The 26582-nt window shown below is 44.3% G+C and overlaps 4 protein-coding genes across 4 annotated transcripts; 2 read left to right on the forward strand and 2 right to left on the reverse strand.

Annotated features, from left to right (window-relative positions):
- The first annotated feature begins 3987 nt into the window (after positions 1 to 3987).
- On the forward strand, positions 3988 to 5537 carry LOC122010507 (anthocyanidin 5,3-O-glucosyltransferase-like). Its single transcript, XM_042567041.1, has one exon. The coding sequence runs from the start codon at positions 4125 to 4127 to the stop codon at positions 5535 to 5537; it is 1413 nt and encodes a 470-aa protein (XP_042422975.1). The 5' UTR covers positions 3988 to 4124.
- A 12351-nt stretch (positions 5538 to 17888) lies between these two features.
- On the reverse strand, positions 17889 to 18923 carry LOC122010508 (probable membrane-associated kinase regulator 2). The gene has a single exon (XM_042567042.1). It carries the CDS (start codon positions 18921 to 18923, stop codon positions 17889 to 17891), a length of 1035 nt encoding a protein of 344 aa, XP_042422976.1.
- A 1860-nt stretch (positions 18924 to 20783) lies between these two features.
- On the forward strand, positions 20784 to 22063 carry LOC122012396 (allene oxide cyclase, chloroplastic-like). Its single transcript, XM_042568910.1, has 3 exons — positions 20784 to 21212; positions 21298 to 21419; positions 21535 to 22063. The coding sequence occupies exons 1-3, from the start codon at positions 20960 to 20962 to the stop codon at positions 21934 to 21936; spliced, it is 777 nt and encodes a 258-aa protein (XP_042424844.1). The 5' UTR covers positions 20784 to 20959; the 3' UTR covers positions 21937 to 22063.
- A 717-nt stretch (positions 22064 to 22780) lies between these two features.
- Positions 22781 to 26567, reverse strand: LOC122011724 (V-type proton ATPase subunit E-like). The gene is made up of 6 exons (XM_042568096.1): positions 26402 to 26567; positions 24493 to 24593; positions 24126 to 24282; positions 23637 to 23833; positions 23018 to 23117; positions 22781 to 22917 (listed from the first exon to the last, which is right to left on the reverse strand). Exons 1-6 carry the CDS (start codon positions 26501 to 26503, stop codon positions 22882 to 22884), a joined length of 693 nt encoding a protein of 230 aa, XP_042424030.1. The 5' UTR covers positions 26504 to 26567; the 3' UTR covers positions 22781 to 22881.
- Positions 26568 to 26582: the final 15 nt, after the last annotated feature.

Here is a 26582-nt window from a genome sequence, read left to right on the forward strand (position 1 = left end):
GCCAGGCCTGTATCCCGACCTGCTTCTGCCCGCTGTTATCCATGGCTTGTACGTTCCGACCTGTACGCCAGGTCTGTATCCCGACCTGCTTCTATTTGCTGTTACCGACCTATACGCCAAGTCTGTATCCTGACCTGCTTCTATCCGCTGTTATCCATGGCTTGTACGTCCCGACCTGCACGCCATGTCTGTATTCCGACCCGCATATGTTTACTGTTATCCATGGCTTGCACGTTCCGACCTATACGCCAGGCCTGTATCCCGACCTGCTTCTGTCCGCTGTCATCCATAGCTTGTACGTTCCGACCTACACGCCAGGTCTATATTCCGACCCGCATTTGTTTACTGTTATCCATGGCTTGTACATCCCGACCTGCACGCCAGGTCTGTATTCCGACCCGCATCTGTTTACTGTTATCCATGGCTTGTACGTCCCGACCTGCACGTAGGGATGACAATGGGGCGGGGCGGGGGCGGGTTTGCCATTCCCATCCCCGCCCCGTTTTCATTTTTTCGGGTTCGGGGATTCCCCGAACCCGAACCCACGGGTTCGGGGATTCCCCATCCCCGCCCCATTCCCAAATTTAGTATTTGAACCGAATTAGAGAACAACTTTGGTCACGACAAGTTATGAAACATGGGCTGAGCTTTCAGGTTCCTCGTGCATCAGCGAAATTGAATGAGAAGAGTACAAAATGATCTGAGTTGTTAGACCAAGTTTTTCCACTTAATTATTTGTTCCTTTTAAAGTAATTATACAATATGATTTATGAAAGTATTCCTAAACTGAAGAACATATATCATCATCATTCATCACCAACAATTAATATTAATATCAATATTAATAATATTATTAATAATAATATTTTTAAAATTTTTAATATTAATATTAACACTATTATTAATACTTTTTAAAAAAATCATATTATTATTTATTAATATTAATAATAATATATTCGGGGCGGGTTCGGGGGATGGGGATAGTATTCCCATACCCGCCCCAAACCCGCCCCATCCCCGAAAAATCGGGGATCCCCATCCCCATTTCGGGTTTTCCCCGCGGGGCCCCAAACCCGCGGGGAAAATTGCCATCCCTACCTGCACGCCAAGCTTGTATCCCGACCTGCTTCTGTCCACTGTTGTCCATGGCTTGTACGTCCCGACCTGTACGCCAGGCCTGTTATGCGCTAGAGACCTTCCTTTCCTAGCCTTTACCTGGCCTGTGGACTCAGTCCTTAACTGTACCTGGCATGTGAGCCCAGTTCTTGATTGCTATCGAGGCTGGATCTGGTCCAACTTCCAATCCTCTCCTTCGACTGCCCCGTAAGTTGAGACTTTGACCGTGGCTACGCAAACTTGACTTCTGACCTCCACGGAGGCTAGACTTCTGACCTCCACGTAAGCTTGACTTCTGACCTCCACGTGAGCTTGACATCTAACCTCCACGGGGGCAAGACTTATGACTTCCACGGGGGCTGGACTTATGACTTCTACATAAGTTTGACTTCTGACCTACACGTAAGCTTGACTCTTGACCTTTCTATGATCTTGACCCCTAATCACATCATCTTACTGACATTATCATCATGCACCGTATAAGTACCAAATAATTCCCTCCTTCCCTAATGATAAACTCAAACAAGCCTTTTGCTATCGTGCGGTCAAAGATATCTGATGCATAGGCAAGTAAGAATGGAGTCCTTAACTACTCAAAATATATATACCCTCCAAACTAATTTAGGCATTGGAGTGATCTCGCCAGACAACTTTGGAGCATAGACGTCATTGTTCTTTATATTGGGATAGATTTCTGTCGCCACATCATCGTGATGAGATTTTCAATCCGGAACAAAATGAGGTCGTCTACGGGAACGTGAGAAGAGACGTTAAACGAATTCTCCAATGATTTTCCCCGACTGTCCAACTGAAAGATATCCACCGTGCAGATCTGATATTTTCTCACCATTCAGATTTTGAAATTAAAAATCCTAATTTACCATAGTCTGATCAGGAGTTAAAGGATTTTTTGTTCTATATTTTTTAATTTCTTGATCCTGGTTTCCCTTTCGAGTGCCTACCATGGTGGTTGGCGACAGCAAATCTTTTCCGGCAGTTCCACCGAGGCGTACAACCCGTCTTCTCCTCAGATCGAAACCCTAGGGATTCTCTTCTCTCTCACCTATGAATCTCTTCTTGTCTTCCCCGTCCTTAAATTCCAGAAGGCATGTTATCTGGCCATGCGATTAGTTTTCATGGAAGGAGATTATACTATGGCTGCATTTGCATTCAATCGTCTTATGCTGCAAAAAAAAGAATATTGAAGGAGATCCAGGTTACATGCATTCAATGTCTTACAGAAATTGGATGGAGGTGCAGGTTGTGGAATTTTATTTTATCAATATCATTAAATAGGAAAAGGTAGAGGATCATAGAAAAAATATTAAAAAAGATACGCCAAGAATAGAGAAAGGCATGAAAAATCTTTATTCTTAGTACTTTTTTTTTCTCCTGTTTCTGATTTAAGCGTCGGAGGATCAACACAGACACCTTAGTTTTGATTTTGTTTTGCAGAGAGCGAGATCTTCATCTCGTCAGCGGAGTTGCCACCTCCCCCACTTTTCAACTTCGTGCCTTCGGATATGATTACCTTTAATATTTGTTAATCTCTGTAAAAAATCACGATGCTACGGAAAGAAATATATGAGAAGGCTTTGACGTTATTGTTCTTTATGCCAAGAGAGATTTATGCCGCTGTGTCATCATGGCAAGAGCTTCAAGCTGAAATAATATCCATTCCAACCATTTTTAAAGAAAAAATTAAATTTACGAGGTGTTATGTTAGGTCGTCTGTCAGGATTCATCTGTAATTCTTAATTCTTGATTTACCTTAATATTTGATGGGAATTTTTTATAAGATTGGATCGGTCCTCTTAAAGATTAGTTGGTTTATAAAAGTTGGATATCTAAATTAACAAAAAAAAAAAAAAAAAAAAACTAGGCAACTTTCCCTTTATGGTAGATCATAATTCGTAGAATATCAGATCAGTAGATTTGAATAGTAGAATCGGGCTATCCTACCATTTTTTTTAAAAAAGTTATGATTGGATATTATTATAATTTTACATGATTAATAATAAGGAAAAAAATTTTAAAAATTATTTTCATATAGATTAATAATTTTAAATATACGTACAGTTTGTACTCGACGCCATATATAACATTATTACTATTCTAAATTTAAATTAACTAATAATTTAATTAGCATTTTAGTATAAAACACTATGTAGTATTTATATTTTCATATCACAAATGAAAAATTATAAAATCTAATCCTTTAGGATATCATATGGGCCAAAAAAGAATCACAAGATAAGTCTATTTAAAGGCCAACAAAGTAGTCTCCAACAAAAAAAAATATATAGAATCATTTGTAACCTAAGATTGTACCGATCCAAATGATTTTACTTCCACTCTACTATAAAAGATGATTCCAAACCATCCAAGAGCGATTTATTACTTTCGGATCGTAAGATCGTGCGATCTGAATCGTGATTCCGAAAACCATGTGGTAGGCTACGTTCGAACTATTTTTAAAATAATATTAAGTATCTCATAATTAAGAGGTAACTAAGTTATTTTTGAATTTCAAAAAGGTTTTCCAAAACTGATTAAGAAGTGATCTTTGGAAATATTTTATACAAATATTAATGTTTTTAAAAACTTAATTCAGGAAAGCATAAAAATTGAATTGACACCAATATCAATATTTTCCAACAATAACTCGAACAAAGGCTTAAAATATTAATGCTGTGTCTCATTGTTTGATTAGAAATATAATTTTTGAAGCCCTATATTTTGCAATCCATTACGTTTAACTTAAATTTAATTCGAAATATCTTTTAAATATATTGAAATATGTTAAAGTTTTAACTATTCCTTCCAAGTAAACATACATAGAAAGCTATCAAACATTTTATTGCTGACCAAGAAAAGACCGTCGCAATTTTTTTAAAAGAGCGAGAGACGGCGGCTTGACCAGCTTCATCGTCGGAGTCGATAAATAGAGGCGTCTTCATGATCTTGCTCATATAATCCTCCTAATTAAAGCAACAAAGTTCAAATCAATGGCGACGAAGCCGACGGTGGTGTTCTATCCGGTGGACGGCATGGGCCACGTGGTTCCCATGGTCGAGTTGGCTAAGCTCTTCGTCCTTCACGACTTCGCCGCCGTCGTCGTCCTCATGCACACACACACAAAGCACCCTTCCTTCGACCCCTTCGTCGCCCGCGTTTCCGCCTCCCATCCTTCCATCTCCTTCCATCCGCTCCCGCCAACGGCTGAATCCGTCGACGAAACGATCATTTATCCCGTCAGGCAGAACAATCCCCAGTTCCTCCGATTCCTCTCTTCCTATCGCCAGAAATCCGACGTCCGCGCCGTCATCCTCGATTTCTTCTGCACAGATGCGCTCGACGTCGCCGCCGAGCTCGGACTCCGCACCCACGTCTTCTTTCCCTCCGGTGCCTCCGTCCTCTCCCTTTTCCTCTACCTCCCGACCATGTACGCCGCCATGGACGTCAGCTTCGGAGACCTCGGCGATGCGCCGCTTCACTACCCGGGGATGCACCCCGTCCCGGCCTCCCACATGCCCAGATCGATGATGAACCGCGAAAACGTTATGTTTAAGAAGATGCTGCGCCTGCTCGATCGCTTACCCGACGCCGACGCCATCCTTATCAACTCGTTCGATCTCTTCGAAGCAGAGGCCGTCCAGACTCTTCGAAGTGGGGTGTGCGTTCCGGGCCGTCGGATGCCGAGGGTTTACTGCGTCGGCCCGTTGGCCGTCGACGCGAGCGAAGGCATCGGAGAAAGAAAGGGCGAAAGGGCTGCGTGCTTAGCGTGGTTGGATGCGCAGCCACGCGGCAGTGTGATTTTTCTCTGTTTCGGTAGCATGGGGTCGTTCTCGGCGGATCAACTCAATCAGATTGCCACTGGCTTGGAAAGGAGTGGCCAGCGTTTCCTGTGGGTAGTCCGGGCTCCGCCTAGTGTAAATGGAGTGACCCAGCCTCCGTCGGAGCCGGACTTGGATGATCTGATGCCGGAGGGATTCTTGGAGCGGACCAAGAAGAGGGGGTTGGTGGTGAACTCGTGGGCGCCGCAGGTGGAGGTGCTGAATCATGCTTCGGTGGGGGTTTTCGTGACGCACTGCGGGTGGAACTCGGTGCTGGAGGCGATCACCGCCGGGGTGGCGATGGTGGCGTGGCCGCTGTACGCGGAGCAGCGATTGAACAAGGTGTTTCTGGTGGATCAGATGAAGTTGGCGGTGGCGATGGAGGGGTACGACAGAGAAATGGTGACGGCGGAGCAGTTGGAGACGAAACTAAGGTGGGCGATGGAGTCGGAGGGAGGGATGGAATTGAGGAAGCGGGCGGCGGCGATGAAGGCAAGAGCGGCGGAAGCGAGGCGTGAAGTGGGGTCGTCGCAACTGGCTATACTGGAATTGACCGCTAGAGAAAGTCAAAGTAACGTTGACTAATTAGATAATATTTATAATACATTTCTTTTTTTCTTCAATTCTCTATATTTTTAAATTTATTATCTAAAAATTATAAAGCAAAAAACAAAAAGAAGAAGAATTCGCAAAACCTAATCAATTAAAGGGGAAAAAAAGAAAACTCTATTCTTACGAAAAGGCCGACAAGTACCAGACGTGCCTTCAGCCAAACATCGGATTCGTTTCTTCAACTGACCAAACTGATCATCAACTTTAGACCATAAAATTTATTTTGGTGTTATTTCGACATCAATTTAATCTCATTTTAGCATCAAATAATTTTTCAAACTCCAATCAAAACACAACATTTTCTACCCTAAAAGAAATATTTCTTAAAATATTCTATTTTCTCATCTTATAATTTATTATTCAATATATATATATTAATTTATTAAATATTAAAATTAATAATTTTATGATACATAATTGATCTCGTCCGGAAGCTGAGTCAGACGGATCGTCGGGTGAGGTGGCGAGAATGTTGACGAAGTCGCGACGTCCCGGAGGGGGGGTATGCTGAGATGACTCCCGTACTGACCAAGTCTCCAAAAGTCCTCTGGTCAACGCTACTTGCAGCCAACGACCGGGTTGGCCCGGCCCCCGGTACCCCGATACTCGAGGCAGATCCAACGAATATATGAGTACAAGACATAGCCATAAAATAATGAAAATGCATATGAAATATGAACTAGGAACGTACCCTGGCCCAGGGGGCGCCCTCGGATGGGCCGCGGCTCGAGTTGTCGCGACCCGGAAGAGTAGCTGATTCTGATCAGGCTGTAGAGCTGGATCTGACGACGCGAAGCAGGGCGTGGCACGGGGCCGGAAGACAAGCTGCAGGTCGAGGTAAGGCACCAGCACGCAGGCCGGGAGGTACTAACGGCACGCAAGCCGGGACACTGGGTCGGCACGCAGGCCGGGAAAAATAAGATCGGCACACAGGCCGGGACACTACACCGACATGCAAGCCGGGAAACTAAATCGGCACATAGGCCGGGAAATGGACTTCGGCACGCAGGCCGGGATATAAAATAGCACAAAGGCCGAGATACAACCGTGGCACACAGATCGGTACTCCATTGAGGCTCGAATGTCGACACATAATAGCGATACAAAGAGCGAGACATAGTGGCTCGATGGCCTACACATAGCAACGGTCGAATCGGCACCGGAAGCGGCGACAATGACAGTGGAGAGGCCGGAGTCGACTGTATCGACGTCGAAAGGTGGCTGAATGAGCATCGGAGGAGATGGATAGTGGTGAGGGGAAGAGGGCAGTTGTGGTGTGACAAGAGGGAGAAGAGGGCGGCTGCTGGTGCCGGCTGATGGGCTCAGGTGGGTAGGAGGGCGGTGCCGAGTTCGTCTGATGGTGGCACCGTAAGGAAGCACTAAGCTTCTCCTCTTCCCGGTTGCGGCGGATGCGGCGGATGTGGCGAGAGGAGCAGGAGAGGAACTGAGGTGGCGGCCGGCGTCGGAGTGAGCCCCGGCAAGGAGCGCGAGAGGGAGAGGAAGGAGGATGCTTAGTTCTTATGGGTGGCGCCGAGCACACACTAGCCAACCTCCCTCTCAGCTTGACGTGGTCTGTTCGCGAGAGAAGAAATAGAGAGAGGGAGAGGAGGCATCGTCCGGAAGGAGAAGAAGAGAAGAGGACAGCCGGAGGCTGGCGTCGCGCCGGCGAGTAGCGTCCGAGGAAGAAGATGATGCCTTCTCCTCCCTTTTTTCTTGGCGGCGGACAGAAAACACGGAGAAGAGAGGAAGAAGAAGGCTAGGGCTGGCGTCGCGAGGAGAAGAGGGAGAAAGAGATAGAGGAAAAGGTGGTGGCCGGAAACCAGCGCCGGCGAGGCGTGCATGAGAAGGAGGTAGAAGGAGAAGTTGGTGGCGGAAAAAACCCATCCACGACGCCACCCCTCTCCCTCAAAATCGCTTTCTCCCTTTTCCTTAATACCCTAGCAGTAAAAGGACCCCTTTGCCCCTCTCCTTCCTTCAATCTCCTCTCCTGCCCCTCAGCCCAAACCGTATCACAATCCTCCCCCTCAAGTCTAGTCAAATGAGGCGCAAGTCCGACTAACTAGACCCATCCAACTAAAACAAAGAATCGCCACTGAATGCGGAGTCATATTGCGGGTCTGTCATATGACGTCGAATGAGTAGCTGTGACGATGCTGAGCTGATCAGGGGATGGGGAAAGCCGAGCAGGCAACCGAGCGAGTGCCGACTGAGCGAGTATCGACTGAGCAAGCTAAGAATGGGCGAGCGAGGGCGAGCGAAGTCAAGTGCATAACCGAGGAAGCCCTTAAGTGATAGGTCGATCAACGTAAACCGAGTAGCCGAGCGATACCAGTGAGTAGTCGAGCCAACGGCCAAACAACAGCGATGAGCTAGACGTGAACGAAAAGTGCCGAGCAGAGCGACGAGTGAATCACGTGGGATGGGTGCCGGGCAGAATGACGAGTGAGCGGTGAGTGCTGACCGAGCTACAGCGATAAGCGAAGCGTTAAGGATGAGTCCCGAGCAGAGCGGCGAAGCGTGCATGATGGGTGTCGAGCAAGGCGGCGAAGTGTGCATGATGAGTGCCAAGCAGGGCGGCGAAGTGTGTACAATGAGTGCCGAGCAGAGCGATGAGTGAAGCGATGAATGCCGACTTAGCAACAGCGATGAGCGGAACGTGGGAGTCGAGTGTCGTGCAGAGCAGCGAGCAGAGTGAGTATAATGGGTGCCGGGCAGAGCGGCAAGTGAGCAGAGCGAGTGTGGTGAGTGTCAGGCAGAGCTGCGAGCAGAGCGATGAGTGCCGACTGAAAGGTCGTTGGGCGTGAGAGTAGAACTCACTTATAACTCACACTGAGGTGAGAGTTTGGAGGTGTGAGAGCATAGTTCACTTATAACTCACACCGGGGCGAGAGTCAGGGACCTTGACCGGGAGGTGCTCTGGAGGCCTGACCAGTACTCGATCTGGAGACTTGATCCAGAAACAATCTGAGGGCCTGACAAAGAAGCAGTTTGGAGCCCTGACCAGGAATTGATCTGAAGACCTGACTAGGACTTGGTCTAGAAGCCCGACCGAGAATTTGTCTGATAGCCCGATCGGGAATTTGTCTGAAAGCCTGACCGGGAATTTGTCTGAAAGCCCGACCGGTAATTTGTCTGGAAGACTGACTGGGAATTGGTCTGACCGCCTGACCGAGAGATCGTTAATTATACTCGGATCCGAGACCGGTTGTCACGCCCCAGAGGAGTCCCTGCCAGACAAAAATCCGACAGCATCTCCCCTGTACCGGTGACAATATGAAGCATACATACATACATCACAATATATAAACATAAACAACATATTCATCAGCCCACACGGCTGGAACATACATAAAATAGAAACAGCATAACCACGAAATGTATCAATTATATATATCTATCCATAGACTACAATTACTATACAGATAAACGACATCTGTAACAAAAGTGCAAAATGTAAATACAGCGAAACAAACGTAAAACAAACCAGAAAATCAGCACGTCGAGATCTCTGAGCAACTCTATGAAAGTCCAAAATCAACAGTAATATCAAAAGGATCCCTGTGTCTGCAAACTGGAGACCAAGGAATGTAGCAAATTAGCCAAATGGCTAAGTGGATACTCAAGAAAGATGTGCATGAATTTAATCTTATTGAAGAAGTCAAGGAAGTAGAATAAATCATCATCTTTTGTTACAACTTTAGGATTATTCTTAAAGTTCTACATTTATACATATATATGTATAATCATCTTCTCATTATCTATAATCAGGTAAAATTTTTAGATTAGAGTTTAGGATCTTCACCTTATCATCACTTGTCATCATTAATAAAATCAATTTTTTTCAATCTTATTATTTAATCACTCAATTATAAGTTATCATGGTAAGATCAACATGTATATCAATAGTCTGAATCTGATAAATCAACTAAAAAGTGAATCACTGGAGCCAATATCATCAGAGTGAAATATCATATGGATAGGCTAAAAGCCTCCTAAGAGTATAAACTGTCGCATACGTCATCTGACGTACGGGCTATCAGCCCTCACCGGTGGAAGACATAATAAACACTGACCGAGGGCTACATCAAGCCAACACGCCTCGGGTGTACGGTCAGGTACTCTGGACCGCGGCCGCCGCGCTACCACAATAACATGTGGGCGGTCCAGTACTCTAATATAGAGCTCTGGTATAAAGCTAGGCTCATGGTCTTCACTTTTTAATTCTTCATTTATTATCTTTATTAATTCACCGTTATGATTATATTCATCCATTTATCATGATTATTCTCTTTTCATATTAATTGGTCAATCAAGATAATATTTTCGTATCAAATCTATTAGTTTATCATTATAGGGTCCACAGATAAAAAGCTACAAGTATCAACAGATAGAGTATCAAAAGCATGAAGTATGAAAGGTCAAGCAAGTCAAAAGAGACAAGGTATCAACAGAAGATAAATTTAGAATATTTCTTTAATTTTAAAAACAACCCTCCCCATATCAATCCCAATATGAACCCACATATGAACAAGAAAGAATATAAATTATTTACCCTCCAATAAATTTTAATATTTTAACCCATTTCGCTATTTCTAATATCAGTTTAATCCCCATTTTGAAAACAATAATACAACATATACATATTCCAATTTATATATTTATTCATGCACAAGGAAATAGACAAGAGTAGATATATCCACCTTATATACAGCAAAATCTCCGAGTATCGGCAGGTCACCGTGCTCCACTCGAGCTCGGATCTACAAACACAATATCAAACATAACTTAAATAATCAAAATACTATCTAATAATAATAATGACCTAAAATCTACACATTATCTCAAATTCAAAATCAGTGAATTATTTTGATCTCGATACCTCGTACCACTTCGCATTCCTAGATACAACATCTGTTCTAATCTAGATATCCCTTCTAACTACACATCAATTTAACCCAAAGCAACCTAAAATATACCTTCTAAGGGTTTTGTGTGGCTGCTGGAAATGAGGACAACAACTAGGGTTATTTTCCCTTCGTCGTTGGCCGCCTCAGCTAGCTCCGGCGAGCTCCGGCGCAGCTGCTGTTGGAGAAGAAAAAGACAGCAAGGTGCTGCTGTTGGAGGGGAAAAGGAGAGAGCAACTAGGGCTTTGTTTTTCCCCCCTTTCCTAGTGGTCCGGCAAGCTCCGGCACACTCCGAGGAGCTCCGACGATGCTGTCGAGAAGCAGGACAGCAGCAAGGAAGAAGAAACTTGTTGCTTGTGGCCGTTAGAGAAGAGAAAAGCAGAAGAGAAGGGGTTTGCAAGCTTGGAGAAGAAGAACAGGGCTCTCCCTGTTGTTTGTCGCTGCTGGAGAAGAAAAACGAAGAAGAAGAGAGGAGGAAGGGTTTGAGGCGTCGGTGGGGAAGAGAAGAAAAAGGAGGGGGTATGGGAGAGGCTTGTACACGTGGATGGCATGGATAGATTTTTTTTTTTTTTTTTTTTTCAAATACTTAACACCGGTGGTAATACTCTGGTCCGAGACCGGTGGTAATAGCTCAACCCCGAACGGGTGAGGATAAGCCTTGAAGTCCATAGAAACGAAACCTGTAGCAATATAAGGGGACAGAACCTTTATCATACCTGATCACAAAGTGATGTCAACCGACTGAGGATCCGTCTCGGTCCCTCAACTCCCAAATACCCGGGGGCAAGGGGAAAAGAGAATAATCTGAGCCATGACCGTCAGAAGTCTGGGACTACCGACCTGAAAGGTCGTTGGGCGTGAGAACAGAGCTCACTTTTAATTCTCGCATGGGAGCCGACCTGAAAGGTCGTTGGGCATGAGAGCAGAGCTCACTTATAACTCGCACTGAGGCGAGAGTCTAAGACTACCGACCTGAAAGGTCGTTGGGCGTGAGAACAGAGCTCACTTATAACTCGCACTGAGGTGAGAGTCTGGGACTACCGACCTGAAAGGTCGTTGGGCGTGAGAACAGAGCTCACTTTTAATTCTCTCATGGGAGCCGACCTGAAAGGTCGTTGGGCGTGAGAGCAGAGCTCACTTATAACTCGCACTGAGCCGAGAGTCTAGGGCTACCGACCTGAAAGGTCGTTGGGCGTGAGAACAGAGCTCACTTTTAATTCTCGCATGGGAGCCGACCTGAAAAGTCGTTGTGCGTGAGAGCATAGCTCACTTATAACTCGCACTGAGGCGAGAGTCTGGGGCTACCGACCTGAAAGGTCGTTGGGCGTGAGAACATAGTTCACTTTTAATTCTCGCATGGGAGCCGACCTGAAAGGTCGTTGGGCGTGAGAGCAGAGCCCACTTATAACTCGCACTGAGGCGAGAGTCTAGGACTACCGACCTGAAAGGTCGTTGGGCGTGAGAACAGAACTCACTTATAACTCGCACTGAGGCGAGAGTCTGGGGCTACCGACCTGAAAGGTCGTTAGGTGTGAGAATAGAGCTCATTTCTAATTCTCGCATGGGAGCCGACCTGAAAGGTCGTTAGGCGTGAGAGCAGAGCTCACTTATAACTCGCACTGAGGCGAGAGTCTGGGGCTACCGACCTGAAAGGTCGTTGGGCGTGAGAACAGATCTCACTTATAACTCGCACTGAGGTAAGAGTCTGGGATACTCCGGTCCGAGACCGGTGGCGATGGCGCTGGTCCGAGACCAGTAATGATACTCCGGTCCGAGACCGGTGGCGATGGCGCTGGTCCGAGACCAGTAATGATACTCCGGTCCGAGACCGGTGGCGATGGCGCTGGTCCAAGACCAGTAATGATACTCCGGTCCGAAACCGGTGGCGATGGCGCTGGTCCGAGACCAGTAATGATACTCCGGTCCGAGACCGGTGGCGATGGCGCTGGTCTGAGACCAGTAATAATACTTCGGTCCGAGACCGGTGGTGATGACGCTGGTCCAAGACCAGTAATGATACTCCGGTCCGAGACCGGTGGCGATGGCGCTGGTCCGAGAGCAGTAATGATACTCCGGTACGAGACCGGTGGCGATAACTCGACCCCGAACGGGGGAGATAAGAAATCCAATAAGCTGGTCTGAGACCAGTGACTATCGCTCAACCTCGAACGGGGGAGATAAGAAATCCAATAAGCTGGTCTGAGACCAGTGACAATCGCTCAACCCCGAACGGGGGAAATATGAAATCCAATAAGCTGGTCTGAGACAAGTGAAAACCACTCAACCCCGAACGGGGAAGGATAAGCTTTGAAGCTAGTAAAAGCGAAGCATGTAGCAGCATGAGGAAATAAAGCTTATGTCATACCTGACAGCGGTGTGGTGCCAACCGACTGCGGATCTGTCTCGATCCCTCAACTCTCGAATACCAATGGAGCGAGGGGAGAAGATGATAATATGAGCCCCGACCGTCAAAGAGAATGAACCCCATGGTAATATAGGGGAGCAGATTTCATAAAAGTAGAGGTAAGCAGAGCACCGTGGTTGAAGGAAGCAGAGCGGTGAAGGTTGCAGAGCCCGTAGCAGTAAGAGGATGCAGAGTCCCATGGTGAAGGATGCAGAGCCTATAACATACCTGATCGGGGAGCTGAATCCCTGGTCCCTGATTGGAGAGTAAGGTCCCTAGCCTGTAATCGAAGAGCGAGGCCCTTAGATCCTGATCGGGAAGTGGTACTGCAAGTCAATGATCGGGGAGCTGTGCCCTAGTGTATGAGTGGGGAGCTGTGCCCCTAGAGTATGAGCAGGGAGCTGTGTCTCAAGTGTATGAACGGGGAGATGGGCCCCTAGTGTCCGATCAGAAATCGAAGGCTCTAGTCTATGATCAAGGAACTAGGTTCTTACTCTTTTATCAGAGAAATATAGCATTTCCTATAATCGTAAAAAGAGAACAGAGCTTGTAATCGTACCTGATCGGGGAGCCTTGCCAACCGGCTAAGGGTTTGTCTCAGTCCCTTAACTCCCGAATACCCGTGGAGTTAGGGAAAAAACGTAATGGAAAAACTAACCTGTCGGCCAGCTGAAGCTCTGCTCAATTCCTCGACTCCCGAATACCCGTGCAGTGAGGGCCAAAGATGATATATCTGTCAGGATCCTCCAGGGCTGTGATAATAGAATAGAACCTCCCGACGTCGTCCATCTTCACGTTCCAGAACAGGTGGAGAAGATTCCCACAGACGGCGCCAAATTTGATCCCGTCCGGAAGCTGAGTCAGACGGACCGTCGGGTGAGGTGGCGAGAATGTTGACGAAGTCGCGACGTCCCGGAGGGGGTATGCTGAGATGACTCCCGTGTTGACAAAGTCTCCAAAAGTCCCCTGGCCAACGCTACCTGCAGCCAACGACCGGGTTGACCCGACCCCCGGTACCCCGATACTCGAAGCAGATCCAACGAATATATGAGTACAAGACTAAGCCATAAAATAATGAAAATGCATATGAAATATGAACGAGGAACGTACCCTGCCCAGGGGGGCGCCCTCGGATGGGACGCGGCTCGAGTTGTCGCGACCCGGAAGAGTAGCTGACTCTGATCAGGCTGTAGAGTTGGATCTGACGACGCGAAGCAGGACGTGTCACGGGGCCGGAAGACAAGCTGCAGGTTGAGGTAAGGCACCAGCACGCAGGCCGGGAGGTACTAACGGCATGCAGGCCGGGACACTGGGTCGGCACGCAGGCCGAGAAATAAGATCGGCACACAGGCCGGGACACTACACCGACACGCAAGCCGGGAAACTAAATCGGCACATAGGCCGGGAAATGGACTTCGGCACGCAGGCCGGGATATAAAATAACACAAAGGTTGAGATACAACTGTGGCACACAGATCGGTACTCCATTGCGGCTCGAATGTCGACACATAATAGCGATACGAAGAGCGAGACATAGTGGCTCGATGGCCTACACATAGCAATGGTCGAATCGGCACCGGAAGCGGCGACAATGACAGTGGAGAGGCCGGAGTCGGCTGTATCGACGTCGAAAGGTGGTTGAATGAGCATCGGAGGAGATGGATAGTGGTGAGGGGAAGAGGGCAGCTGTGGTGTGACAAGAGGGAGAAGAGGGCGGCTGCTGGTGCCGGCTGATGGGCTCAGGTGGGTAGGAGGGCGGTGTCGAGTTCGTCTGATGGTGGCACCGTAAGGAAGCACTAAGCTTCTCCTCTTCCCGGTTTCGGCGGATGCGGCGGATGCGGCGAGAGGAGCAGGAGAGGAACTGAGGTGGCGGCCAGCGTCGAAGTGAGCGCCGGCAAGGAGCGCGAGAGGGAGAGGAAGGAGGATGCTTAGTTCTTATGGGCGGCGCCGTGCACACACGAGCCAACCTCCCTCTCACCTTGACGTGGTCTGTTCGCGAGAGAAGAAATAGAGAGAGGGAGAGGAGGCATTGTCCGGAAGGAGAAGAAGAGAAGAGGACAACCGGAGGCTGGCGTCGCGCCGGCGAGTAGCGTCCGAGGAAGAAGATGATGCCTTCTCCTCCCTTTTTTCTTGGCGGCGGACGGAAAACACGGAGAAGAGAGGAAGAAGAAGGCTAGGGCTGGCGTCACGAGGAGAAGAGGGAGAAAGAGATAGAGGAAAAGGTGGTGGCTGGAAACCAGCGCCGGCGAGGCGCGCATGAGAAGGAGATAGAAGGAGAAGTTGGCGGCGGAAAAAACTCATCCACGAAGCCACCCCTCTCCCTCAAAATCGCTTTCTCCCTTTTCCTTAATACCCTAGCAGTAAAAGGACCCATTTGCCCCTCTCCTTCCTTCAATCTCCTCTCCCGCCCCTCAGCCCAAACCGTATCAATAATAATTAATTTTTAAATATTCATTATTTATGTTAATAACTAATAAAAATTTATAATATAAAAAATTTACATAATAAATTCAAATTAAATAATATTAATTTATAATATTTAAGAATAGTTTAAATATAAATTTAATATAATAATATATTATATTAAAAAAAAAGGACACTTGCACCATTTTTGTGTAAGTTAACAAGGCAGCACCAAGATGGTGCTGTACTGCATCAAAATGATGTAAATTTTAGTGTTAAATTGGAAAGTATTTAGCAGGCTCGGCTCAAGGCATAAGCCATTAAGGTCTATGCCTAGGACCCCTATTATATTGGGGCCCACAAATTTTATATATATATCTATATAAATCAAATATGAATATTAATCTAAAAACATATGCGTTTAGATATTAAATATTTAAAATTATAGTTAAAATAAATTTTAGTCGAGATTTATGTTCATCGATAATTTTAATATTTTACTAGCTAAACTATATTTGATAAAAAATTTTAAATTTTTTATAGATTAAATCTCGATCGTTTTTATTTTTTTTACTTGTGTTAGATTTAATTAATAATTTTAATTTTTTACTATTAAAATTAGATTTGGTTGGTAATTTATTTTTATTTTTTATTAAAATTTAATTAGTAATTTAAAATTTTTTACTATTAAATTTTTTATTTATTAATCAAAATTAAATTTTGTTAATAAATTAAAAATATTTATTGATTATAATTAATTAATATTTTTTTATAAAAATATTTTTCAAAGTTAAAAGCATATTTAACATTATCGTCATGTTTCTTTCTTAAATTTTATTTTCCTTTCACTTTTTTAATAATTCACTAGTTAAATATTTTTGAATAAATAAATTTTATTAATAATTTATCAAAGTTAAAATTGATAAAAAGACAATAGTGACTATATCTAGTACTCAAATCTATTTCCTTTAGGTCATACATTAATTTTACTACTATGTCAAGACTTTCCTTTCTTGGAGTAAAAAATAATTGATATTTTTTTTAAAAAAAATCTAATTAAAGTGTATATTAATAGTATTACAATAATTTATTACTTGTTTCTATATTAGTTAATATAAAATATTTTTTATTTTTTAGGTTTGACATAAGATAGAATTATTGCTACGTGGCCTAGTTGGTCACTACTTCCAATTGTATAAATAATCATCGGCAATATATGAAATTGCCCTTTTAAATTTTACTAATAAAAATAAATGTCACCCCATGGACATAGTTGAGTTGACTAATACGTGATAGATATTGTTACAATGGGTAAGGTGTCGAATCTCGGTAAAATCAAGAAAAATGCTCTCCCGTAGTGACCAACTGCACCTTCCCGATTTATATCCTTACAGATGCATGTAAGATCAGTCGTGTTGGGTTGTTAGGGTGACAAATTTCACCTTTTGCTATAACTAATAAAATTAAATATTTCTAATAATATTTATTAAAAAAAATATTATTTTTTTTCATGCTTTAAAGTGTCATGCCGAAACGGTCGAAATGGGCGAAATGTCACGTTCAACTTGACGATCGGCACCGACACGACCCCGACACCAGCCCACGACAGGTGCGACGTGTTGCACGACTCCGTGGTCACAGCAGAGGGCCCACTCGACCCTTCAACAGTAGCGAAGGGGTCGCATAACCTTTTCATTGCCGCCGCGGAGGCATCGCGCGACCCTGCGGTCACTACAGAGGAGTCGCACAGCCAACGTGGTCGCGCCTAAAGAGTCACGCAATCCCCGCGGCCATGGCTGGTCGCGCAACCCCGCAACAGCGCCGAAGTTGTGCGGGCTCGCGAGTGGTGTCGAATTTCATATTTTTTTAAATTAAACTAGGTTAATTATTTTAATCAACTCCTAGTTATGATAAAAATAATCTAAAGAGACTTTATTAAATTCTAATAAAATTATCTAATTAATTTTATATTTTATTTATTTTAATTTAAAAATTATAATCAAATTTTTATATATTTATTTATCTATTTTCATATCTTTTCCTTTTTAAAAGATTATTTTTTATCTTGTTTATTTTTTAAATAATTATGTTAAATATTTTATTTTTAATTAATATATTTTATATTTAAAAAATATCGAAACTATATTGGTACGACATAATATGGTACCGAAATCGTATCATTCTGGACCAGGATCCGGCAAAGGGCGAAATTTTATATCTTGATTTTTTTTCTGCCTAGGGCCTCAAGAATGATTGAGATGGCCCTGGTATTTAGGATTTTATTTTTATAAAATGATGTAAAAAGATATGAGTTGGAGTTGGACTTAGCAGCGAATGAACTCGCAGATACATCGCAGAACAGAGGAGCCGAACTAATTAATGATAAGTAGATAGCAGGCAACAATTGGTGGATCGGGAGCAAGTACAAATACTACTCGTCAGTTTTTGTCGCTAAACACAAATAGATCTGGACGACAGCTTTTGCAAAAGCTAAAGGAGCTTTGAGACCTCTTTTTTTAACTCCATCCAAGACAAATCCGCAACTGCTCTGCAAAACCGGACCTTGATCTCATCCGCGCCCGCTATGATAAAATGCATGCAAACGGACGAAGACTACACTTTCTTGCTTACTTCTGCCGACCTCCCGTCGCCGGGATCGCTCCTCGACCGCGTCAGCAGCGGCAAGGAGCCTGCACGCCGAGTTGAATCTGGGCGCGAAACGGTCGTAAAACCAAGCGCCGAGACACAATCGGCAACGAGCTCTTCGTTACCTCTGTTAAAAGAACGCTTGCAGTGGGCGATGGCTCTTTGGATCCCGTCTTGCTGCTCGATAAACGAGTCGTCCCGTCTTTGAGCTGTCGCCAACGGCGAGCGGACGGACCCCGTGACCGACGTCGACCGGCTCTTCCTCAAGCGGGTAGGTGCAAAGGATGACTGATGTTTAGTCTGGTTGCTCCCACCCTCGCCGGCTCCGGGCCTCACCTTTGCATCTCCGCCGATGGAGCTCGGAGCCACAGCGAATTGCCGGAGCTTCTCACCGTACCGCTTCGAAATTCTCATATAAAGCGGCTTAATTTTGCTCAGATACCTTTGGAGCATGTCGCTTGGGCTTGGTAGTTTCTTCTTGTTTGACCCCGTCGGCGAGGCGGCGGCGGATCTCCTGCTGGAGCTCCTCCAGCTGTTGTCCCTTGCCAACAGCGACGCCCGCGGCGGCACATCCTCCACCTTAAACTTGAACAAAAAATTGCTCTGTTCCGGGAACAGCGACGGGGGCCGATGGTAGCCTCCTGGGTTGGTCTCCAGCGAGGCCGACTTCGACCGCCGGTGAAACCACAACTTAAATGCGCTGAGTTTTACAAGAAACGCGGGAACTTGGGGCTTCGATGATGATTTAGAGGCGTCGACGGTGACAAGGTGTCCCTTAAAGCATAGGCCTCGGGAGGCGGAGAAGGAGAGTGCTAGATCACGACGGAGACTACAACTGCTGGAAAAGGCGAGCTGTGTCGCGGCCCCCGCATTTCTTTTCTGATTATCGCTCCATCGAAGACCTTCCTCTTCGACTAAAGCGGAGGCAAACTCCAGGTCGAAGAAGGGGCCATTGTCCTCGCTGCCGTCGACGGAGGCCCGGTGGAGGCCGCGGAGCTCCATGAGGAGGGAGGTGGGAAGTGACGGTGCGTGGTTGTGAGTGAGCTTCGTTGGATAAAAGCACGCTGGCCCCTGCCTTCCTTGAAGTCGACGTTAACAGTGGCTGTAAACAGAGCAGTAGCAGTCACGTCATTGTTGCGACGTAGTACGACAAAAATTCGTCGAGGGGCTTTTGTTTGACTGGAGTCCTGAGGCAGAGGCTTGTTAGTCGTTACTGTCTATGAGGACATGCGCAGGTGCCCTGCTTTCGATTGCTTCCGTGTCGAATCGCACCCATTTGGAACTTGTCATTCATCGAGAAACTCTGATGAAATTATAGATAAAACTCCCATGTGGATGCAGCCGTAGTCTAGTAACCTAGAGAAAGCGCCGGTCACTAGTTCAAGTCAATGCTGCATGCTGACATGGCCATGTTGACATTTGCTTTGACGGCCGGCATCTAGCAATCGATGGTGGTGGCTGCTATAGTACTACTGCGGGCGGAGCTCATGACGGACAGGATTGAGTTGTGATCGATCAAGCTGTGTCGGAGCTGCAAAAGGATCTAAGCGCGGCGATTGAGCATAAAAGGGTTCAGGCGGTGGTCATCGATTCTCAAGCAAGACGGCGCTTGGGCGGATGAAACACCATGAAAATACAGGTAGTCGAGCAATTCATCATAGAGATCTAGAGAGATATAGTGACTGGTTATTTCCGATATTAACTACAGTACGTTAATCTTCGTTCATTAAGCAGGGAAAACAAAGTATATATCTTGTTGTCCCAGGATGATTAGAATGATCCGTACGGGAAAGCAGGCATAGATTAAATAAAATATCCAAGTGTGATCATTAAATTGTCTTGGATTGAGAAGTCTCAGTGTGCTGTCGAAGCATGATTGAGTCCGTACGAGAAAAAACAAAAGAAGAGAAGAATGGATTTGATAGCTCGTAGCGGCGCGCGCGCGAAAAGTAAATCAAATCGACTCTCGCTTATAATTGCTATGGTAGTTTTCTATATCGCATGAAGAAGGAAGGTGACAGGCTGCTGTAACGATCATAATCATCATAGACCTCCTCCATTCTGCAGGTGACGACGGAGGCGATGTGACGAGTACTGAATGATGAGCAGCGCGCGGCGACAAAGGCATGCAACCTTCCCGTTGGATTTTTTCACAGATTATACGGTTGTATATGGTTTGGTAGGAAGCATGAAGCAGACTTACGTAGTTATGTATATCAGCATTGCTTCTGTTTAAAACTGGACTGTTTGAACTGGATAGTAATTTGCTAAATGGAAACTAAAAGGACTAACACTGATTGTGACTGAACAGCATTGATGATGCCCACAGATTTTTCTTTGAAGCTATAAGTTGAGTCCAATCACAGCAATTTGATGGAGAAATCCACGGATCGGGTTGGCGTGCATGCGTTGGAGGTCCATTCCGCACTGTCGCTATCATTGATCTAAAGCTTGATAAGGCGATCCATTATCATCCGGACGACGGCGTGGATGATCTACACGTGTCTGGGCTTCCATCTGTTCGACTGGATGGATCTAACAACGAATGCACGTGCTCCGGAAATGCTACATCTTGTCAGCGCATTTGTTAAAATTAATGACGTTTTGATAATTTAGATAAAATAAATATCTATGTATTTTTTAACTTAAAAAAGACAATTGCTCTAGAGATATTCTTTATAGTGTTTATCTCCTTTTTTTTATTAATCTTCTTCTTATATAAAATATATTTTAGTAAGATAGAATTTAGTCGGGCGATAAAAAACATATTCTACTATGTTTTAATTTGCAGCGCAAACACCTTTATTTTTTTTACGTTTTAAAATTAATTCCATATAATTTGGGTATAATTGGGCGAGGGAGAGCGTTGGGTTTTGGGCGGGTGAAGAACATGTGTTAACTCTCCCGTGCATATTGCATATTGCATATTGCATATTGCAATAATATTAATTACGGTCGTATGACCAGTGCTACAACCCACTGCAACTCTACTGCCAATTGTTCCACTTCCACCTACCGCTGCTTCCTCATTCCTTGCCATGGCGGCTTCCTACTCCTCCTCCCCTTTCGCATCCCCTTCCTTCCATCTCCCTGCATCTCCAGAAACCCAGCAACATAGTAAATCCTCGTCGATCTTCCTCACCGCAAACTCCTTCATCCCCGGAATCAAATCCCCCAAATTTCAGGTTTCGAGCTGCAGAAATAGCCGATCCGACCTTCTAATCGGAAGCAGAAGCATCAGCCCCATCTGCTTCTTCTCGGCGAAGAAGCCACCCTCTGATTCCAAGCAAAGTAAGCTCCGTTTTCTCTCCCCTTTTCCGATCCCTGTTGCTTCTAAGATCGACGGCCGGTCTTTGACTGGGAAAGATCTCCGCAGCCAGGGTGCAGGAGCTCTGCGTGTACGAGTTCAACGAGCGCGATCGCGGGAGCCCCGCCTACCTCCGCCTGAGCCAGAAGGAAGTCAACTGCCTCGGCGATCTCGTCCCCTTCAGTAACAAGGCAAGATCGAGCTCCAGTCTTGATTCCGGATCTCGTCGATTAATCCATTTGCCTCAAAGATTAATTGGATCTCGTTTTTAATGTTAAGTTTTCTTATTTTTTGATGCTGAAATAGTTGTACTCGGGGAACCTGGAGAAGCGGTTGGGGATCACAGCGGGGATCTGCGTGCTGATCCAACACGTCCCAGAGAGGAACGGCGACAGGTACGAGGCCATCTACAGCTTCTACTTCGGAGACTATGGGCACATCTCGGTTCAAGGGGCGTACCTGACCTACGAAGAGACTTACCTGGCGGTGACGGGGGGCTCCGGCGTCTTCGAGGGTGCCTACGGGCAGGTCAAGCTGCAGCAGATCGTGTTCCCCTTCAAACTCTTCTACACCTTCTACCTCAAGGGCATCGCCGACCTCCCCAAGGAGCTTCTCGGGGCACCGGTGCCGCCCTCGCCGGCCGTGGAGCCAACGCCCGCCGCCAAGGCCGCCGAGCCCCACGCCGCCATCAAGAACCATACGAATTGAGGCGCACTTCCGGTTGAGTAATAAATACGTGGATTAATTGCCACTTCGAATTTAATTTAATGCAAACGTTATGTTGCTTGTATTTGTCGGTTATATCATTTAGAATCTTGTTTGGTTGTTCGGATTCTGGACGGGTTGGCGGTGATGGGTGGAGGTATTCGTCTGTCATCTTATTCGGTTGTTGGATTAAAAAGTGAAAACATTGGTGAGAAAAATAATTTACCTTCTTTTTTTTAAAAAAAATATTTCTCAAACAAGAAAGCACTTGGATAAGACTGCAGTAGGCCAGATCCGATTCTCTGGTCATTTTTTAAAAACAGGAGGGATGGTTCATAATCTAATTATGATTAGAAGGCTGCTCTTTATTTGGCACCCGGTAATCCGGCTATTCATCTATCATTGGTGGTCTTCAAGCAGTTTTCAATTGCTAGTCCCGATTCAAATTATAACTTGGTCATGATTCAATCATAATTAATTATGGACCATCTCTTAGTCGATAAAAAAATGAACCAAAAAATCATTACTCTTATTAGGCGAGGTCAACATTAAGTAAAGGATTTCACCATCTCTATAGCCGCCTAAATACTTGTCACTTGAGGTTCTCTTTCTCTGCTTTATCTTCCTCGATAGGGGAGGCGTTAATGTGGTTTCTCTTCCTTTCCAATCTTTACGAGCATGCTTTATCTTGGTCAAACAATACTGCCATGCTCTGAGTATGACAAACATAGAACCATACTTGCTTATCAACTAGAAGACAGCCAATCTAAGCCCATCGATCAAAATAAAACAGTCAAGCAGAACATATATTGATGCCACCATGTTATTCTAGAAAAACGTACTGCAAGTTTATCTGTAGTTCTTAGAAACTGAAAACAAATTCACTGGAAAAGTATCAGCCTGGCGTTGCATGATAAGCATTCACAATAACCAAAATGAGTCAATTGATTAGGCAACAACTTGGCTGAACAGATGCTTCCGAATCTGCAAAAGATTTCAAGTTATTCCTTCGGTGAACTTAAGCAAATTGGATCCATCTATGTTTTATTAACAACTAAAAGGTCAACAGTCAAACTGTGAGTACCTCCGGGAGTTTCTTCCGAAAGACAACATCAAGTCTTGCATCAAGTGTATTCTCACAGACAATTTTACCATCTCTAGAAGCCAAGACAACACCTCCCGAGCTGAATCACATAATAAGATCAGTTGGAAACTTGTCATTCAAATCTTAAATAAACAGCCATAGGCACTAATTAAATTGTGATGAACTTATCAAAGATTTACTGCCGGTGGAAATTGATCACCATCACATCTCAAAAGGAAGTATTGTCATGATCTCAAGTAACTTGTCTATCCTATGAGAGAAGGCGAGTCATATCCAGAATTGATACACAGAAAATAATACAATGAACCACTTTTATTGCATATTTTTTGTGAGTTTTGGCCTACACAGTAGATCTCATATAATCCATCTGAGGATGGTCCTTATCTATTCAATACTCTATCCTATGCAATGTTGTGATATAGTATAAACAAAAGAGTGGACAAAGCATTCAGATTCATCCAGATCAAGTCACATTAACACAATATTAAAAGAAAAATAAAACATAATTTCCATCTAGAAGGTTGATACCAATCCTAAAATGGTGTGAAACAGTCCAAGATTTCATTTCAAATAAACCTTAATGGGTGAGAGTAAGTACCAATAGGAGCCATGAGCATTTTCATGACTAGGTGAAGGTGGCAAGAAAGTGTTCTTGTCTAAGACTATATTAGGAGGTGGTACATTAGCCTTGTCTGCATATTCTTTCTTTGCCAAGTTCAAAACAGATTCCACAAGTTCAATATCATCTTTGCGACAGCGCAACAGAACAACTGGTTCTTTGAGTCTTAGCAAGCTCTGAAGGGCAAAAAATGGTCAGATTTTTGTTCCAATATAAGGAAAAAAAAATGAATAAACAAATACAAAGAAACCAACATAATATTCGTGCTGAGCAGAAGTATGACCAGTAAGCAAACAAAAATGTTTCTTGAGTGGGCACATGTTTCAGTAGTACAGATATTGTTTTAGGCAATGCAACCGTTATTTATGAAGATATTGTTGTGAAGACCATACACAGCATCTATATGTGCTAAACATGAACATGGTTGACCGAGACTGGGTACAACGGAAACATCTAAACACTAATAACCTGGACAATGAGGTCTTTAAGGAGTTTTCCATAAGTCAAACGGGTGTTGCTCACAAGCAGGAGCTCTACTGCAGCATATTCTTTCATGGAGTTGACTATGTCATCTTGCGCTTGAAGAACTTTAATACGAGAAGCATTCAGCTGCACGGAGTACTCGCTATAAAGAAAAATATTTAACAATGTCAAATGAGTGTAAATCAGATGAATGGGCAAAGCAGCAATATACAAGGCCAGAGCATGATCACAAGTATTTGTTGTACAAACCATGTAATTTCAATGTATAAGAACACGGTTACTCACAGTGAGAACCCATGAGATGGAGTGAAAGAAGAAAGATTTTGCATTAAAAAGAGGTTAGGCACATTACATTTTCTTACGAATCTCAACTTGTTTCTGCTTGCGTTCATATTCTTGCTTGATTTTCCTCTTATCAGCCTCAAGAAGCTGCAACTTTTGAATGTTGAATTCCTATAACACCCAAAAGAGTAAAGAAAAAATAGTTCAGCAAAGGGAAAGTATTTCACAGAGAAAACAGGCAATTGGATAAAATTGGATAATTAGTACAGCCATACAAGAATGACATGAAATTGGATACAAACAAAATAAGCACTTTTCTATACACAATCTCATGATAAAAGAAAAAAAGGAGTGTACTCTCTTGATCAAAAGAAAGGAATTAAACTATGACGTTATCTTATCCTACCAAAGTTTTTGATTTGATAGATGACGGATTACCTATTAGAATGCAATTCTCAAAAATTTGAGCCTGAAATTGAATTATCTGATGACTCTTACAGTTTGCTTGACAGGTTAACATGGGTGCTTCTTGCTACTCATGCAACTCTTCTTCCACCTTAAACTTTCTGCTCAAAAACTAATAGCTGAAATACTCAAGCTATGTCCTATGCTGTACATTGGTCCTGGAACAAAGGCCAATGAGATCACAACCTAGATGCTTGCAGAACTTGTATGCAGAAGCTGAAAGTAATGATTATTCCATGCGGTTGCCATAAGGACACAGGAAAAGAACTGGATTGCTAACTTGGATATGCCCAATGGCACTCTCTCTGGTAGATATCCTAGAGAGTCAGAAGCTCAACGTTTTCTCCCATCAGTTGGCAAATGCTATTCCAGGATGTCATCCCCGACTTCCTAGAAGCTTGGTTCATTTCCACTGAGATCAAAGAACAAACTAATCAGATGGGATCCAGTTAAAAGCCTGATCTGGGAAAGGTTGAGACATGAAATCAACCAATATAATTGGACCTTCCTTAAGCCAACATCTTTCAAATTTTTGATGAATTTTACAATTGCTGATGCACATTACCCCATCCCAACTACTCGTACATCTGTATAACTCCATGGAGATTGCATTACCAGACTTAAGACCAATTTTCTTGCATGCATTGGGTCCCCAAGTTGCTTGTGAAAGTGTCCTCTAACTGGAGTGACAAGCACTCTCCAATGTGGTTTCATTTCAGGAAGATGGATCGGGGATGTATTTGTCACTACACTTTGCGTTGTAGCTTTACAAATGTCAACCAATCCCATGTTTGGGCTCAAACTTACACAGAGAATTTGATGATGTCTCGAGGCCATTTTAAATGCTTTCGAGCCATATTGACTTCAGAAGATGCTGGATTACCAAGATTTCAATGTTGTTGAGCAATGCTTAGCTAGGATCCTGGTTAAAGGGCCAGTGGGCTCATGGTTCCCAACCTTGTTCATTGCTGCATCAATGGTCTTCTGCATGATATCATATAGACACGCTAATTTTTTTTGCCACATGGATCATGCAACGATGTTGGAAATGTGAATGGAATAAAGAGGTGGAGATAAAGAGATTTTATTGTGTATAAGTTTATTCTCACATTAGAAGTTTCTTGACTTTATTGTTTGTTTAAATTATGACACATGCATTAATGTTGTAAATATATGCATAGGGAGAGACTCTCTCACGCGCGAATGCACAGAGGTGGGTGCAAACTCAGCGATCGACTCTCGATTATGCTAAGTACCACATTGACTATGTGACTCGGATCACTGGAAGTTTGGCAGAACCAACTCCGTTGGACATAAAATTATCAGCTCAGGTCATCTTATCTCCGACAACAGATTTATTAACACCTCTTTCAATTAGCAATGTGGGTGCGTTAATCTTCTTCCTAGATTATGCAACAGATCTACTAACACCTCTTGCACTGGATACATTACAAAATGAAAGATCTTACAGATACTAAAAACAATATGACCATTGTGAAAGGAAGCAAGCACACCTCCTCGGCGGAGACAGAGATCTCGTTGGCCTTCTCCTCCGCCTCCTGCCTGATGAACCGCACCATCTGCTGGATCTGCTTGGAGACATCCGGGTCGTTCATTTTCGTGTAGATCCAACAGAGAATAGAATACCACTTGATCGTTTGTTGTTCCCCGATTGACCAGAAACGAGGAAAAACG

This window comes from Zingiber officinale, chromosome 8A (genome assembly GCF_018446385.1).
Source record: "Zingiber officinale cultivar Zhangliang chromosome 8A, Zo_v1.1, whole genome shotgun sequence".
NCBI lineage: Eukaryota > Viridiplantae > Streptophyta > Magnoliopsida > Zingiberales > Zingiberaceae > Zingiber > Zingiber officinale.

Coding starts and splice junctions, on each gene's coding strand:
- LOC122010507 (XM_042567041.1), top strand. CDS start 4,125: ATGGCGACGAAGCCGACGGTGGTGTTCTATCCGGTGGACGGCATGGGC.
- LOC122012396 (XM_042568910.1), top strand. CDS start 20,960: ATGGCGGCTTCCTACTCCTCCTCCCCTTTCGCATCCCCTTCCTTCCAT. Junction 21,213..21,297: donor ACCCTCTGATTCCAAGCAAA/GTAAGCTCCGTT, acceptor AGATCTCCGCAG/CCAGGGTGCAGGAGCTCTGC. Junction 21,420..21,534: donor TCGTCCCCTTCAGTAACAAG/GCAAGATCGAGC, acceptor ATGCTGAAATAG/TTGTACTCGGGGAACCTGGA.
- LOC122010508 (XM_042567042.1), bottom strand. CDS start 18,923: ATGGAGCTCCGCGGCCTCCACCGGGCCTCCGTCGACGGCAGCGAGGAC.
- LOC122011724 (XM_042568096.1), bottom strand. CDS start 26,503: ATGAACGACCCGGATGTCTCCAAGCAGATCCAGCAGATGGTGCGGTTC. Junction 24,594..26,401: donor TCTCTGTCTCCGCCGAGGAG/GTGTGCTTGCTT, acceptor TGGGTGTTATAG/GAATTCAACATTCAAAAGTT. Junction 24,283..24,492: donor GTTGAGATTCGTAAGAAAAT/GTAATGTGCCTA, acceptor TTTTCTTTATAG/CGAGTACTCCGTGCAGCTGA.